This window comes from Pneumocystis jirovecii (assembly GCF_001477535.1).
Source record: "Pneumocystis jirovecii RU7 chromosome Unknown supercont1.1, whole genome shotgun sequence".
NCBI classification, from domain to species: domain Eukaryota; kingdom Fungi; phylum Ascomycota; class Pneumocystomycetes; order Pneumocystales; family Pneumocystaceae; genus Pneumocystis; species Pneumocystis jirovecii.
The window spans coordinates 555550-570230 of record NW_017264775.1 but is presented as its reverse complement, the minus strand read 5'-3'; the positions used below and the strand labels follow the sequence as shown (position 1 = coordinate 570230).

The 14681-nt window shown below is 29.6% G+C and overlaps 4 protein-coding genes across 4 annotated transcripts; 2 read left to right on the top strand and 2 right to left on the bottom strand.

Annotated features, from left to right (window-relative positions):
* Window positions 1–1972: 1972 nt before the first annotated feature.
* T551_00295 (tRNA-specific adenosine deaminase) lies at window positions 1973–3305 on the bottom strand (the record flags this gene model as incomplete). The annotated part of the gene is made up of 6 exons (XM_018372562.1): window positions 1973–2553; window positions 2595–2732; window positions 2779–2918; window positions 2967–3068; window positions 3112–3139; window positions 3182–3305. 6 exons carry the CDS (start codon window positions 3303–3305, stop codon window positions 1973–1975), a joined length of 1113 nt encoding a protein of 370 aa, XP_018231502.1.
* A 521-nt stretch (window positions 3306–3826) lies between these two features.
* T551_00294 (SCF ubiquitin ligase complex subunit GRR1) lies at window positions 3827–5666 on the bottom strand (the record flags this gene model as incomplete). The annotated part of the gene is made up of 4 exons (XM_018372561.1): window positions 3827–4007; window positions 4053–4080; window positions 4123–4234; window positions 4281–5666. The coding sequence occupies 4 exons, from the start codon at window positions 5664–5666 to the stop codon at window positions 3827–3829; spliced, it is 1707 nt and encodes a 568-aa protein (XP_018231501.1).
* A 1331-nt stretch (window positions 5667–6997) lies between these two features.
* T551_00293 (DNA-binding ATPase) lies at window positions 6998–13164 on the top strand (the record flags this gene model as incomplete). The annotated part of the gene is made up of 14 exons (XM_018372560.1): window positions 6998–7008; window positions 7060–7462; window positions 7502–7601; window positions 7655–8807; window positions 8850–9444; window positions 9490–10083; window positions 10135–10516; window positions 10561–10676; window positions 10718–10919; window positions 10964–11112; window positions 11154–11367; window positions 11410–11979; window positions 12024–12828; window positions 12870–13164. 14 exons carry the CDS (start codon window positions 6998–7000, stop codon window positions 13162–13164), a joined length of 5589 nt encoding a protein of 1862 aa, XP_018231500.1.
* A 444-nt stretch (window positions 13165–13608) lies between these two features.
* On the top strand, window positions 13609–14432 carry T551_00292 (uncharacterized protein; the record flags this gene model as incomplete). The annotated part of the gene is made up of 2 exons (XM_018372559.1): window positions 13609–13807; window positions 13852–14432. 2 exons carry the CDS (start codon window positions 13609–13611, stop codon window positions 14430–14432), a joined length of 780 nt encoding a protein of 259 aa, XP_018231499.1.
* Between the last annotated feature and the right edge of the window lie 249 nt (window positions 14433–14681).

The following is a 14681-nucleotide window of genomic DNA, read 5'->3' as shown; positions in this document are numbered from 1 at the left end:
ATATATAGTGTGTATAGCACGCATAGTGCACCCGTATAGGTATGTGTATACTATACGTATAGTATATGTATAGTATATGTATAGTATATGTATAGTATATGTATATATATGTATAGCGTGTTATAGAGTATATACAATGTATACCGCGTTTATAGTATGTGTAGTGTGTATATAATGCATATAGAGCAATGCAGTATATAGTGTGTGCACAATGTACACGTCTCTGCAAAGACACTGTATTACGTATACAGGGTACATAGCATAATATATAACATAATACATACACATATGTTATAGAAGACACATACTATAGGAGCGCTCTGGATATATGATGTATACAATATGTATATACAATGTAGAGTGTATACGGTGTATATATACTGTAATATGCCGTGCATACATAGCGTTGAGTGCAAGCAGTGTCCATACAGTGCATATTGTGCATATACTATGTATACAACATCTATGTTATGTATATCTTACAAATATGCTGTATATATTACACATACACTATACATACACTATGCGTATGCTGTGTATATATTATATATATTGTATATACTGTATACATAGTATACATATATGCTATACACTACATGCTTACGTTACAGGTATATGGCATATAATGCGTTGTAGCGTGCACAGACTGCACATATATTGTGGAGTACATAGTGTATACTGTATAACGTATATTGTATATAGCAGCATGTGTTAAGCTAGCGGATGGTGTGTGGAAAAGACAGGACACAGGGTTTTCCGGCGCATATAGTCCGGTTAGATGTGGTTTAGAGCACATATATCGCAGCTCCGGTGCATATATGCCGTGTCTGAGCATATTTAGGCAACTTACATATCAGATGATGCTTGGGCGTTAGTATTAAGCCGTTGTTAAGGCGTTGCTAGGTAGTCGGTATCTCGTATGAGCATTGACGAGTCTGCCGCAGAGCTCCGGCGTTTCGAACAAGAGCTTGAATTTATACAGTGTCTGGCAAGTCCGTGGTATCTAAACTGTATATTATGATAATACTAGTGCGTGCTGTGCTTATTGCTGTAGTTCTTGCGCAAAACAACTATCTCAAATCTCCCGAGTTCCTCAACTATCTCGAATATCTATCGTATTGGAGACTTCCGGAATACGCACAGTTTCTCACGTAAGTATCACGTGATATTCACGTGATGTAAAGTCACGTGCAGTTTGAAGTGCAAGTACACTGTATGTTGCACGGTTTATGTGACCTGCACGACTTATACAGTGGATCGGTGTGATTTGCATTGCTGACAACACTGTAGATATCCTGCGTGTCTGCACCATCTGACACTACTTGAGTCTGCGCGCTTTCGCTCAGAGATTTCGAGAGCTGACGTTGCACGCAAACTCAACGACGAACTTTACTATGAATGGCTCGACGGGCGCCACAAGAGGTCACGTGACTCTTGATGGTGACATGTGATATTTGTGGAAGATCACGTGACTATGTCTGTGAGAGTCACGTGACACATAGCTGTAGAGCGAGATGGATACAGCGTGCACGTATTTTGGAAGGATATTGTGTGTTAAAGTGTGTATTTACACCGGTTTTTGTCAATTTCCTGCTGCTTTTTTCGGGAGCTGAGCAGACCTGGAGGGCGATGTATGGGCCCTGGAAAAACGAAGAGTGTGTCTTTGAGTTGTGTCCAGAAAGCAACCTGCAAAAGGATTATTTTATTCAGACATGTTTCTGATAGCATAAATGATGATTTAGCTTCTGCTGCAAAAAAAGGTCATTGGAGGAAAAAAAGCACTTGAAATGGAAAAAAGCAGTTTTAGAGGTATTCCTGAATACACTGGACAGAATAGAGAACAATGTATGAGGGTGTGGTTTTGTGTGTTCTTTGTGTTTTTTGTGCTGTTTTTTGTATTTTGGATATTTTTATGTACCTGATGTGGAAAATACAACTATTGTTTAAAAATGTTTTAAGTATGAGACTTTGTCTAAACGGTGCTGCTTTCTAGAGAAAAGTTGTTTCCACCATTGCATTCCCATCCTGAAAGCACATTTCGTAAATCTTGCTTAACTTGTTTTCGTTGTTCAGCAATTAGTCCATTTTTCTTAAGATCACTATATTGACAGACATTTAAGCGAGATGCTTTGAGCATTTCATATTTACAAATCATACTATGTGAGTTTTTCGAAAAGTATTTGGCTCCTTGCTTTATACCGCGACATAATACTTGTTCATACGTATTAATGATGACTAATGATAATGGACAAGGCTTTGTACGTATATAGGACCGTTTATGACAAAAGTCTAGTGTTGTTGGATAGACACAAAAAGGTTTGAATGAATATCCGCCCTCCCATTTTTTGTTGTGAAGCATGTTGACTCTAGAATAAAATGCACGTTTAATTGCTGGTGCAACAATTTGTGGTTCTGGCAAAATAATAGCGTCAATATAGAATTTCTTTGGGCAAAAAAATTGGATAGTAACTGCGTTTAACAGTGATAAAATTTCTTTTGATAGGAGTTTATCGCTGCAACTCTTTGAATTTGTTGGTATAGAATTATTTTTTCCTGAAAAGTTAGTCATTATTTAAAGAATACCTTTTATTAACCAGGTTTTGTGCGTACTACTTTTACTTGAGAAAAATACATTCTTCCTCTTTGTATTTTTATTTCTTTATCTTGAGATGACCATGGTTTTGAATCACTTAAAGATGATGTAACAAGTTCCATACTGGCATCGCCACCTGCTATTATATGAGATGTATATCAATAGTGTTTATTGGATTTTATGACATGGTGCAACTGTACTATATAAATATATCTTAACATTATCTTGTAAAGTCCACTGTTGTGGTATATTTTCAGATTTTTCATTGTTTTCGCGCTGTTTGATCCATTTAAAAGATCCTATGAACATTTCTTGCAAAAGAAACCTTTTTTTCTTTAAAATAGTTCTTTATATCTTTAAAATATATATCTACATGTTAAATGCTCTAATGCAGAGGATTTCTGCATGACAATCATGTAAAATTCGTCCGTTTGCAAGTAAAACTTGATCTTTAGAAAGACATTTCATTCCAGTGCTTAAAAACATTATATTTTTTATATATTTTCTCTTTATCTTACGCTAAACTGACACAATCTATTTCTGTTTCTAAATATATTAATATTTTTTTATTTTTCAAATTATAAAAACTTTTTTGTAATACAATACCAGACAAAACTGTCCATTCATGTTCATTGGGTTTTCCTGATCTCTTTGCTGTATTATATTTATCTAAAACACATTTTGCTATACTATTTGGATCTACGTTTAACATTAAATGAGTTTGCTATAATTAATTGATGAAATATTTTTTTTTAATTTATTAAAAAAGACGAATTATAATTAACATTTTACAATATTTATTGAAAGTAGAGAAAAGATGTATCTTTTAACAATGATTATGAAATCTTCTAAAAAATTTAAATTAAATTGGCAGCAACAGTCAATAATAATATTAAAAGAATAATTACAGAGAACAGCCGATAAACGTTTTTAGAATAAATACTCAAAATATTAATTCGTATGTTTTAAAGTTTATGAATAAACCATTATTTCTAGAGTCTGAGATCTTGGTATTAAAAAATGCTTAAATAAAATATGCTGCTATTGAGTTTAGTATTTCTGGATATTTGATTCTGTATTTTGGAAAAATCATGTTGGATTTTGTAGAAAAATGATAGTATTTATTGAAAAAAAAAAACAATAACCCTTTTTCAATACTTTTTAATGCGAAAATGTGTTTTATACTGGTTATATTTTAGGTACAATTGCGGATAATACTAGGTGATTTTTTTGTTATGCAAATGATTCAAAAATTTCTTGTGTTTCGTTTGGAATATTGTAATTATTTATATTGTTTTCTCCATAAGTTTCTTCTAATGCCAAATGCTGGAATTGAGTTCTAATTTTAGCTTCTTTTGTTAAATTGTTTAAATGATTTCGTAATTTAGTTACACCAGATCCACTAAAAACACAGCTAATTTTTTCAATATATAAAATATAAGAAATCTGTAAAACTTACAATACGGCTTGCTGGTGAGGATTAAAATCTTTTTTCTTTAGCAAAGTTATTTACTATAAGAATGCCTTACCTCTAGGTGATGGTCGACAAAATTGCGTAAATTCTGGCTGCAAAAATTGCGAAACACCTGTTAAACTTAAATGTGTAAGCTTTTTACATGTATTTAATAATTCAAGAATAGCCTAATAAAAAATAGTTAGATAATAAAAATACAAAAGAATAACAAACGTGTAATGTAAGATTGACACAATATGAAAGGTGAATACGTTCTAATGCATTTTCAGTTGTTTTATGGTTAGCAAGAGCAAAAATTGACAAATCTGTTATATTTGCACATTTAACAAGTCCGATTCTTTTTAATTTAGGTAAAGATGCTAATTCACAAATTGAGAGATCTGTAAGTTGAATACAACATGCTAAATCAAGATAACGTAGTCGAGAACAATACCGACTAAGATATATAATGCTACGATCTGTGATAGCACTGCAATGGCCTAGGTGTAGAAAATGGATATTTTTTCCCAATCTAGCGATATACATTACACCTCTGTCTGTAATGTTGGAACATTTTGCAAGGATTAGATTCCTGAGTTTTGGAATTGCAACAGAAATATGATAAATACAGTCGTCTGTAATTCGTGTACAAGAGGTTAAATCTAATATACGTAAATGCTCATATCTTTCATTTCCCATGTTTAGGAAAAGTTCATTAGTTATCGATGTGCACTGTGCAAGTCTTAATTCCCTTAAATAATTTAATCTAGTAAATGCAGCTTCTACTGATTGATTTGTAATCTCGAAACAGTTATCAAGGTCCATTTCAAGTAAAGATGGACATCTGGATGCTAATGATAATATTGAAAGGTCAGTTATTAAATGGCACCCATTTAGCTTAATTCTGCGTAAATTAGAACAAGAATGTGCTATTGCTATGATTGATTCGTCTGTGATATTTTTGCAATTCGTAAGATTAAGGCCTTGCAAATTCTTCTGATACTTTGCAATACAAAACAGTGTTTTATTTGTAATGAGTTCCAATCCAGTAAAATCTAATGCAAGAAGATTTGGATTTCTGGATAAAATGTCACAAATGCCCTTATCTGTAACTCGTTTACAACCAATAAGCGTTAACCTTTCAAGCAGTGTGCATTTATCAAGCTTCGAAAGATACTGATCCGAAACATAATCGCATACATAGCTTAAATTAAGTCGGCGGATAAGTTGTGCGTAATTAAATGATAAGTTTTTTCGACATAATGTATTGCAAAACTTTATGAGACTAGACGACTGATACAAAAATGGCCTGTACCAAAGGCTTTCAATACTACAGTGGCACCATGACCAGCATACAAGAAGACATGACTGCATATCTGTTCCTGACGAAATATACTTGAAAATTGACAAAATAAGCTCTGAAGGAAGTCGTTCTGCTGCAGAAACTGCCCGTTTTCCCTTAGATGCACTCATTTTCTTTGATTTTTGTCCTATTTTCCCTGAAACATGGATGATTCCCTCATCTTCTGATGTTCTTTCAAAATCCATAGATTTTGTTGTTTTGTTCGATGAAAGCCTAGACCAACTTTTAAATCGAAAATCCACTCCATTCTGTCTCATATCATGACTATATAATCTCGTTTTATTCTTTCTTTTTGTTAAAAAAAACTGATTTTTTATGATATGGTTGTTGATGAATATGATGCAAACGTTGACTTTCGACGATTTGAATCGAAGGGGTTTTAAAGATTTAAAGATAGCAAATGAAGTTTTAAAGAGAAAAAAGCGTGTTTTTAAAAATAATAAGGATGAGAAAGTGTTTTTTGTATTTTAAAGAGATATTTTTGTTTTTTTTTTATGTAAAACTGTATATACTGATTACCAAGATATTTTGGTCAAATGGTGGAAATGGAGTATAGTTATGTATTGAGGAAGAATAATTTAGAATTGTTTTTAAAATATATTTCTATGTGTATTTTTGTTTATAGTTTCTGCAGAAAAAATAAGTTAGTCTGATAATTCTATGGACATATGCATATATTATTGTATATAATGTATACACAAAAAGACTTGTTTGCTACTAATTTTTTGAATATAATGTGGTTATGTGTGTTTCAGTAGTATATTGGCACAATTTATGTATAAACAAAGAAAAGAAGTGAATGTTCATAATTTTTGTGTTTGTAAGATTGAATATAGTATAGTGAAACAAGCACAAAAAAAAAAAACTAAAAGAAAACAAGATTTCTATATATTTTTATGTATGAAAAGTATATATGTTTTTTTAGAATTGCTTGATTTTTGTATTTTTATTTGAATTTGTCCTTCAGATTTATTGTTTATTCCAATCTTGAGTAATTTTTATTTTAAAAAAATTCAATTTAAAATTTAATAATGTTTATTTTCTACTATTATTTGTGCTTTAAAGTTTTTAAGGTTTCGGATATCTTATGAAATTTAACAATTATCTAAAGTACAAATAAAAATATTTTTGATCTCATTTAATTCATAAAAATAATATTTTTATAAATTTTATCAAGTGTGTTCGTATAATCTTATAGGATTTATTTTCATATATTTAATATTAACATCAAATTAATTTACTGAAAAACTTATATAACTTTGTTTTTACATTAGATGTTATAAATCTTAAATAACAGGTTTTTATATTTTCCTTTTTGCTATTTTTATTCAATTATTACTTGTTTGTAAATACAGTTTTTCTTAGTCGAGGGTGCCTATAAACTCTTTTAACGATTTACGACCGCAATATGACCGCAATATATATCAATTATATCCAACTGAAATACGAATGAAAAGACCAAATAAGACGAATTATTAGCCGTAAAAAACGCTTAATTACATCAGACTCACTGTTTCTAATATATATAAGATAATTCGTTCTAAGAAATAGTATTTATATTAACTTTTTCGTTTTTGAAAAGGTTAATATGGGGGTTAAGTAAAAAAATATTGGTTAAATCAAGAATTATGAAGTTTAAATTTGTTATAGAGCTGGAGGTACGCGCATGGAACGGCTTGTTTTATTATTGGATACAGGATCAACACAAATAATACGACAAACGGCAGCGCAACAACTTGCAGCAATACAAAAAGATCATCCACATGAATTGTACAATATTCTTGAAAAGGTTATTCCATATATAAGATCTAAGTCATGGGAAACTCGTATGGCTGCAGTTTTAGCACTTAGTTCTGTTATAAAACAAGTTCCTTTTTGGGATCCTGATATTGAAAGTATAAAACATGAGGAAGAGGAATCAAAGTCATTTTTTGAAAAAGATGAAAATATAAGTGTTTTGAAAAATAATCCAGATGATATTTTTAATTTTGAAACGTTCGATATATCTTTTGTTATTAAAAATGGACAAAAACTTCTTGGAAGTGATGGAAAGGTATAGTTAATATTTACATTTTTATGCTTATGTTTATAGGAATACGATTTTGATTCTTGTGATATTTTTTCTGAAGAAAATTTGGCTTTTCAAAAGAAAAGTTTTCTTTCTAGACTCGGATTTGGAGAATACATTGATGGTTAAGAATATATTTGGATTTATTTACATACTATTGTGCTTATATATATATAGAAAATATAATTACTGTTTCTGATTTTACTCCGCCTGCAAATGACGTTGTTCTTAAACAACCTGATGATAATTTTGCTTCATCTTTAATGAATAATACTACTCTTAGTGCTAGACAAAGGAATGCTATGAAAAGGAAAGCCAAAAATAGTGCAAAAAATACTAGGATGAATAAGTTATTTTTTTTTATTTTCAGTATATTTAAATTAACGATCTATAGAATGTGTATAACTAGTACACCTGTTAGTATTAAAAATGATGTGCCTGAAGATTCTATTTTTTCTGTAATGTCAAGTGTTAAACAAGAGGATTCCCCTGAATCTGCTTCATCTAATTTGCAATCACAGACATCATGTATTGTTGAACATAAACCATCATCTATAAAAAATTCAGCTGAAAATTTAGAGTGGCCATTTAAAAAAATTAGTGAGTTATTGAAACTAGATCTTTTCCATCCTTGTTGGGAAATACGTCATGGAGCAGCAATGGGTTTACGAGAAATTATTAAGATTCATGGAAAGGGAGCAGGTCGTATTATAGGATTGTCAAAAGTTGAAAATAATAAAAGAAATAAAATATGGCTTGAAGATGTTGCTTGTAAATTGACATGTATTTTTGCTTTGGATCATTTTGGTGATTATATATCTGATCAAGTAGTTGCGCCTATTAGAGAGTCTGTTTCACAAACACTTGGTGCTTTACTTGTACATGTAGACTCTGAATCTGTTCAGGAAGTATATAGGATACTTTATCGTTTAGTGTTCCAGCAAGATATGAACATTGAAAGTCGAGTTTGGGAAATTGTGCACGGAGGAATGCTTGGATTGAAGTATCTTGTTGCAGTGCGCAGAGATGTCGTTTTTGAATCGAATGAAATGTTCAATGGTATTATTCAAGCTGTTTTTTATGGGCTAAAGAATTATGATGATGATGTCAGATCTGTTTCTGCTGCTATTCTTTCTCCAATTGCTTCTGAATTTGTTGAAAATAGACTTGACGCAGTAAATGATTTAATGAATACTTTGTGGGTATGTCTTTCTGATCTTCGAGATGATCTAAGTACAAGTACTGTTAATATTATGGATTTGCTTTCTAAGTTATGTTCATCTCCAAAGGTTATTGATGTTATGAAAAATAATGCAGTTTTGGATGAAAGGTAATTCATATTTTTATATTACAATTGTTTATTTATTTACAGTCATTCGTTTTCTTTTCTTGTACCTAAATTGTTTCCATTTTTACGGCATACAATTACAGATGTCCGAAAAGCAGTTATTAAAGCTCTTCAAAAGTTCAGTAATTTTGAAAATGATGAATTCAAGAGTTGGATAGATGGGAAAGCTTTAAGACTTATTTTTCAGAATATGTTGGTTGAACAAAATACTGAAATTCTTAATTCTACTTTAGACTTATGGAATATGGTTGTTTCATCGATAAAATCTGACTCCAGTCTCCGATTTTATACAGAATATTCATCTCATTTATTGCCTAGTATTGAACTTTTAATGACACCAATAGGAACACCACGTCATCCATACCCTATGAAAGTTCCATTTTTAGATCCATTTGGAAATTTAAATATATTAACAAGTCCTGTAGAAGATACTATAAATTCAAATACAAAACTAAGCAAAAAACAGAGAAATAAAAAACAAGATCATTATGTTTTTCATAATATTGATAAACCTATGATACAAGGCGATATAGATCTTCTTGGCACTGAGGTTATTTTTGAATCGAGAGTAACATCTGCTAAAGCCTTAGGATTTTTAATTGCTAGGTTTCCAGAAGATGTAATTTTTAAAATATTTTTAAATATAAAATTAATGCCTTTTTAGAAAATAGACGAAATCATAATTTACTTGTTAAAATATTTCTTATCTCCTTTTTCAACTCCACGATTTTTAACAGCTATAGTATTTCAAAGTTTTTGTACAAATATCGGAGATAAGCCTTCTTTTTTAACATTTGTTCAAAAGCACTTTATAGATATTCTCAATGGTCAATTACCTGGCATGTTTGCAAATCTTGTACCATATATGAAAATTCTTCGGAGTCAATGTTATGCTTTGTGTAATACTTTTATTGAGAATGGTAACTTAGAAGCGTCAGATATTCCACATATTCCTATGGTTGTTCAAGGCGAGATTAATGCTGGTTCAGACGCATTTAGTTTAAAAGATGCAGAGAGAATTGTTGATGATGATTTTAATAGGCTACAAAATATGATTTTGCCTATATATAAAGCTCATGCATATAAGAATCTTGTAGAGGCTCAGAAGAATGTTAAAAATGCTATTAAAGTTGCTAAGAATGCAAAGTTTTTAAGCGATGTTCAAATTATGGCGGCAGTAGCATGCACACTTGTGTCTACCAAAGAGTTACCTAAAAAACTAAATCCTATTATTAGGGCAATTATGGATAGTATTAAGGTTATATTTTCTTTCTATAAATATAACTATCAGACTGACTTTTTTTAATAGAATGAAGAGAGTTTAATATTACAGACACATTCTGCGAAATCATTAACTGATTTGATTGATTTATGTGCATTTTCGCATCCAGGAGCTATAGATAAACTTATTAATAATTTATGTACATTTCTTTGTCTTGATACATCTGAAATACCCGAATTTTACTGTAATAAAACTCTTCAAAAATGCATTTTATCATTAAAGAAAGATCAAGAAGATCAATGTTCAAAAGATATTTCTTATGAACAAAATTCAAAAGAAATTCATATTAAAAAAAATGGAGCAAAATTGGTTTTAATTAATATAGCTAAAACTTTTGGTAAAAATTTGTTTGAAAAAATACCAAGATTATATGCTTGTATTTTTAAGTCTATAGAACATGTATTTAAAGGTAAATAATGGTTGGTTGTTTGAATTTATTTTTACTGTGTATAGAAGATTCTTGTTTTAAAAATGTTGAACAAAATCCTGCCCTTGGACAAAATATTATAGATGGGTTGTCAATTTTAAGGGTTCTAGTTTCACATTTCAATGAATCGTTATATCCTTTGGTAAGTTTGTTTCTATTTAGAGAAATATTGTAATATTATAGGTTATTGAGCATTTTGGGATTATACTTAAAGCTCTGGAATGTGAATTTTCTGTTGTGCGTTATGCTGCGGCAAAATGTCTTGCAACTATTTGTAGTGTAATTACTGTTGAAGCAATGAATGAAGTTATTTTTCATGTTCTGCCTCTTTTAAAGGATGCAGATAATGTAATAAGAAGACAAGGTGCTGTGGAATTAATATATCGTATGTTTCTTAGAGATTTGATAAAAATTAATATAATATTATAGATCTTGTTCAAGTTATGGGAGAAAACATGTTGCCATATGTCGTATTTTTTATAATTCCAATATTAGGTCGTATGAATGATTCAGATAATGACATTAGGGTCTTTTCAACAACAACTTTTGCAGCTTTAGTTAAACTTGTTCCATTAGAGGTTATTATCCTATAACATTTTAATTTATTTAATCATGGCAGTCTGGAATACCTGATCCACCTGGAATCTCTGATGTACTTTTAAAAAATCGTGATTCTGAACGAAAATTTATATCGCAAATTTTGGATGGCAGTAAATTTGAGTCTTTTTCTATTCCTGCATGCATTAAAGCTAATTTGAGAAAATATCAACAAGAGGGTGTTAATTGGTTGGCTTTTTTAAATAGATATCAATTACATGGTATTCTCTGTGATGGTAACTAATTATTTGCTTTAATCTTATTGTAAAAATTGTTAGATATGGGTCTCGGAAAAACATTGCAATCAATTTGCATTATAGCTAGTGACCATTTTTCAAAAAGTCAGGAGCATGAGTCTGAATTTAAAGAATTTCAACCCATTCCTTCTTTGATTATCTGTCCTCCTACTTTATCGAGGCATTGGCAACATGAGTTTTCAACTTATGCGCCATTCATGAAAACTCTTATTTATGGTGGAAGTCCTTCTGAACGTATAAAACTTAGAGATTCTTTTGAAGAATATGATGTTGTTATTACTTCATATGATATTTGTCGTAATGATAGTGAAGAATTTTCTAAAAGAAATTGGAATTATTGTGTTTTGGATGAAGGGCATATTATAAAAAATGCAAAGGCAAAACTTACTAAAGCAATTAAACTTATTAAGGCTAATTACCGGTTAATTTTATCAGGAACACCTATACAAAATAATATTTTGGAGCTTTGGTCTTTGTTTGACTTTCTTATGCCAGGTTTTTTAGGTACGCAGAAAAGTTTTCATGAAAGATTTGTAAAACCTATAACTGCTAGTCGTGACAGCAAAGTTTCTTCTCGAGAACAAGAAGCAGGTGTGTATTAATATTTAGTTTTTGTGGGTTTTATATTTTTATAGGTGCTCTTGCTCTTGAAGCTTTACATAAACAAGTCCTTCCATTTCTTTTAAGGCGATTGAAAGAAGATGTACTTGATGATTTGCCTCCTAAAATTATACAAGATTATTATTGTGATTTAAGTCCAATTCAGAAGCAGCTGTATGAGGATTTCGCTAAAACACAAATATCAGAAGTTATAAAACGTTTTAAAGGAGAAAAGATAGAAAAGAAATCACATATTTTTCAAGCACTTCAATATATGAGAAAATTGTGTAATTCCCCTGCATTGGTTTTAAATAAAAAACACCCTCAATATGAGAAAATTAATATAGAGTTACAAAAACAGAATTCAAATATCTATGATATTGAGCATTCACCAAAACTAATGGCTCTCCGGAATTTACTTTTAGATTGCGGAATATGTCTAAATGATGATACCTTGGGTATACAAGCTAATCAACATCGTGCCCTTATTTTTTGTCAACTTAAAGATATGTTGGATATGATTGAAAATCAAGTATTTAAAAAATTACTTCCTAATGTATTGTATTTGAGACTTGATGGTGATACGGATGCTAAACAAAGATATGAAATCGCTCATAAGTTTAATTCAGATTTTTCAATAGATGTTTTATTGCTTACTACTCATGTTGGTGGTTTAGGACTTAATTTAACGGGCGCTGATACAGTAATATTTGTAGAGCATGATTGGAATCCGATGAAGGATCTTCAAGCAATGGATAGAGCTCATCGAATTGGGCAAAAGAATGTTGTTAATGTATATCGTTTAGTGACAAAGGGAACTTTAGAAGAAAAGATTATGAGGTATTTTATTAGAAATTTGTATATGTATTTGATTGTTTTAGTTTGCAAAGATTCAAATTAAATATAGCATCTTCTATAATTAATCAACAAAATTTTGGTTTATCTACTATGGATACTAGTCAAATACTTGATCTTTTTAGTACAATTCAGGATGAACAATCTTCAGATGTTCAGAATTCTAGTAAAATGGATATACTAGATAGTGAAGGTAATTTATTACAAAAAAATCATAAAAATGTTCTCGAAAATTTGGACAATCTTTGGGATTCACTACAATACGAGGAATCATATGATTTGGATGAATTTATATCATCATTGCCTTCTATTGATAAATAATGGATTTATGGTTATATTTGTGGTTGTATATAATATAATGATAATGTATGATATAATTATTAATGGATTAAATAATTATAATAGATATTTTTGAATGTTTGTAAGAAAACTTATTTTTACTTATAAAATGGTACAAAATTGATTTTTTTCCTCTTTAAATTCAATAATTATCTAGATATGAATTTTTTTAGTAAATGATTAAAAAATCTCGGATGTTTTTAATATTTAATTTTCGATCTTTATTTTAAGAATTGACTCTTAAATATATTTATTCTATATTCTAAAAACAAATACTGTGATTTGTCTACTCTTATAATTTCATTTTACGATGCTACTATTACGATACTTTTATCAAGCGATACTCAATAAGTAAGAATTAAGAAATTGAAAAAAAGTTCTAATAACACTAGATTATTAAGTATTCGGCTTCTAAATAACTTAAAAATGAATATTTATTTTAAATTTGTTTTTATTTTGTTTATTTCATGTTTATTTTCAACTATTTTATATGCTGTTTCTTGGCCATATTTTTCAGAAAGTTCAAATGTTATATTAAAGTCAATTTCATCGGCGTCTTTACTATATATTTTGGTTCTTAAAACTGTAGAACTTTTGTTTTATTTTAAGACTAAACATGTATATGGTGAGTTTAATATTCTTATGCTTAAATTCTGACTAAGACTTTAGACACCGTTTTTCTTATTTTTATTGCTAGAATTCCATGGATGTACATATGTTGTCTATTATTTTCATCTCCATTGTGGATACTGTTGTTGCTTGTTGCTGCTGATATATATATATTATCACTTCCTTTTTACCTTTTATCCTATCATCAACACAATTCACTCACTAACAAGAAGGTGAAGAAAAATCCAAGTCGATTTAATCAGGATAGGGTTCTCACTATTCTCTTATCTTTGTTGGTTTCCTCAATTTATAGTATTGTTATCTATATTGTTTCAAAATTAATTTTGGTACCTTTATCTCTATTCTATTTTAATACACAACTTTTGATTGCACCTATTCCGCTTCCAGTGTTGATTTTTTTCTTTTTTCCATTAGGCTTTAGTATACAAAAAATTGTTTTATCATTTGGTTCATTAAAAGCTTTTTTATATATAACTTTTGCAACAACATGGGTAACTATAACATATTTCTTTTCATTTATTGAGGATGTCACATTGGATGCTGTTCTTGTTTCTTTAACTACATTTTGGTTGGCTAATCTTATTTCTCTTTTTGCTATGGTCTTGTGCTTTAAATCATAATCATTTGTTGATTATTCAACAAATGTATTTCTTACACATATATACATCTTTCAATTATTTATATTTTCATATTTTTTGTATAGATTCTTATTTTTATTAAATTTTATTACAATTATTTTATTTTGAAGGTTTGAAAAAAAAGTAAAATAATTTTTATTGCACTAAAATATTTTTTAGACTTTATAATATTTTTTTTCATAAAAGTGCATAAAATTGTATAAAAAATCATGGGAAATATTTAGAATTACT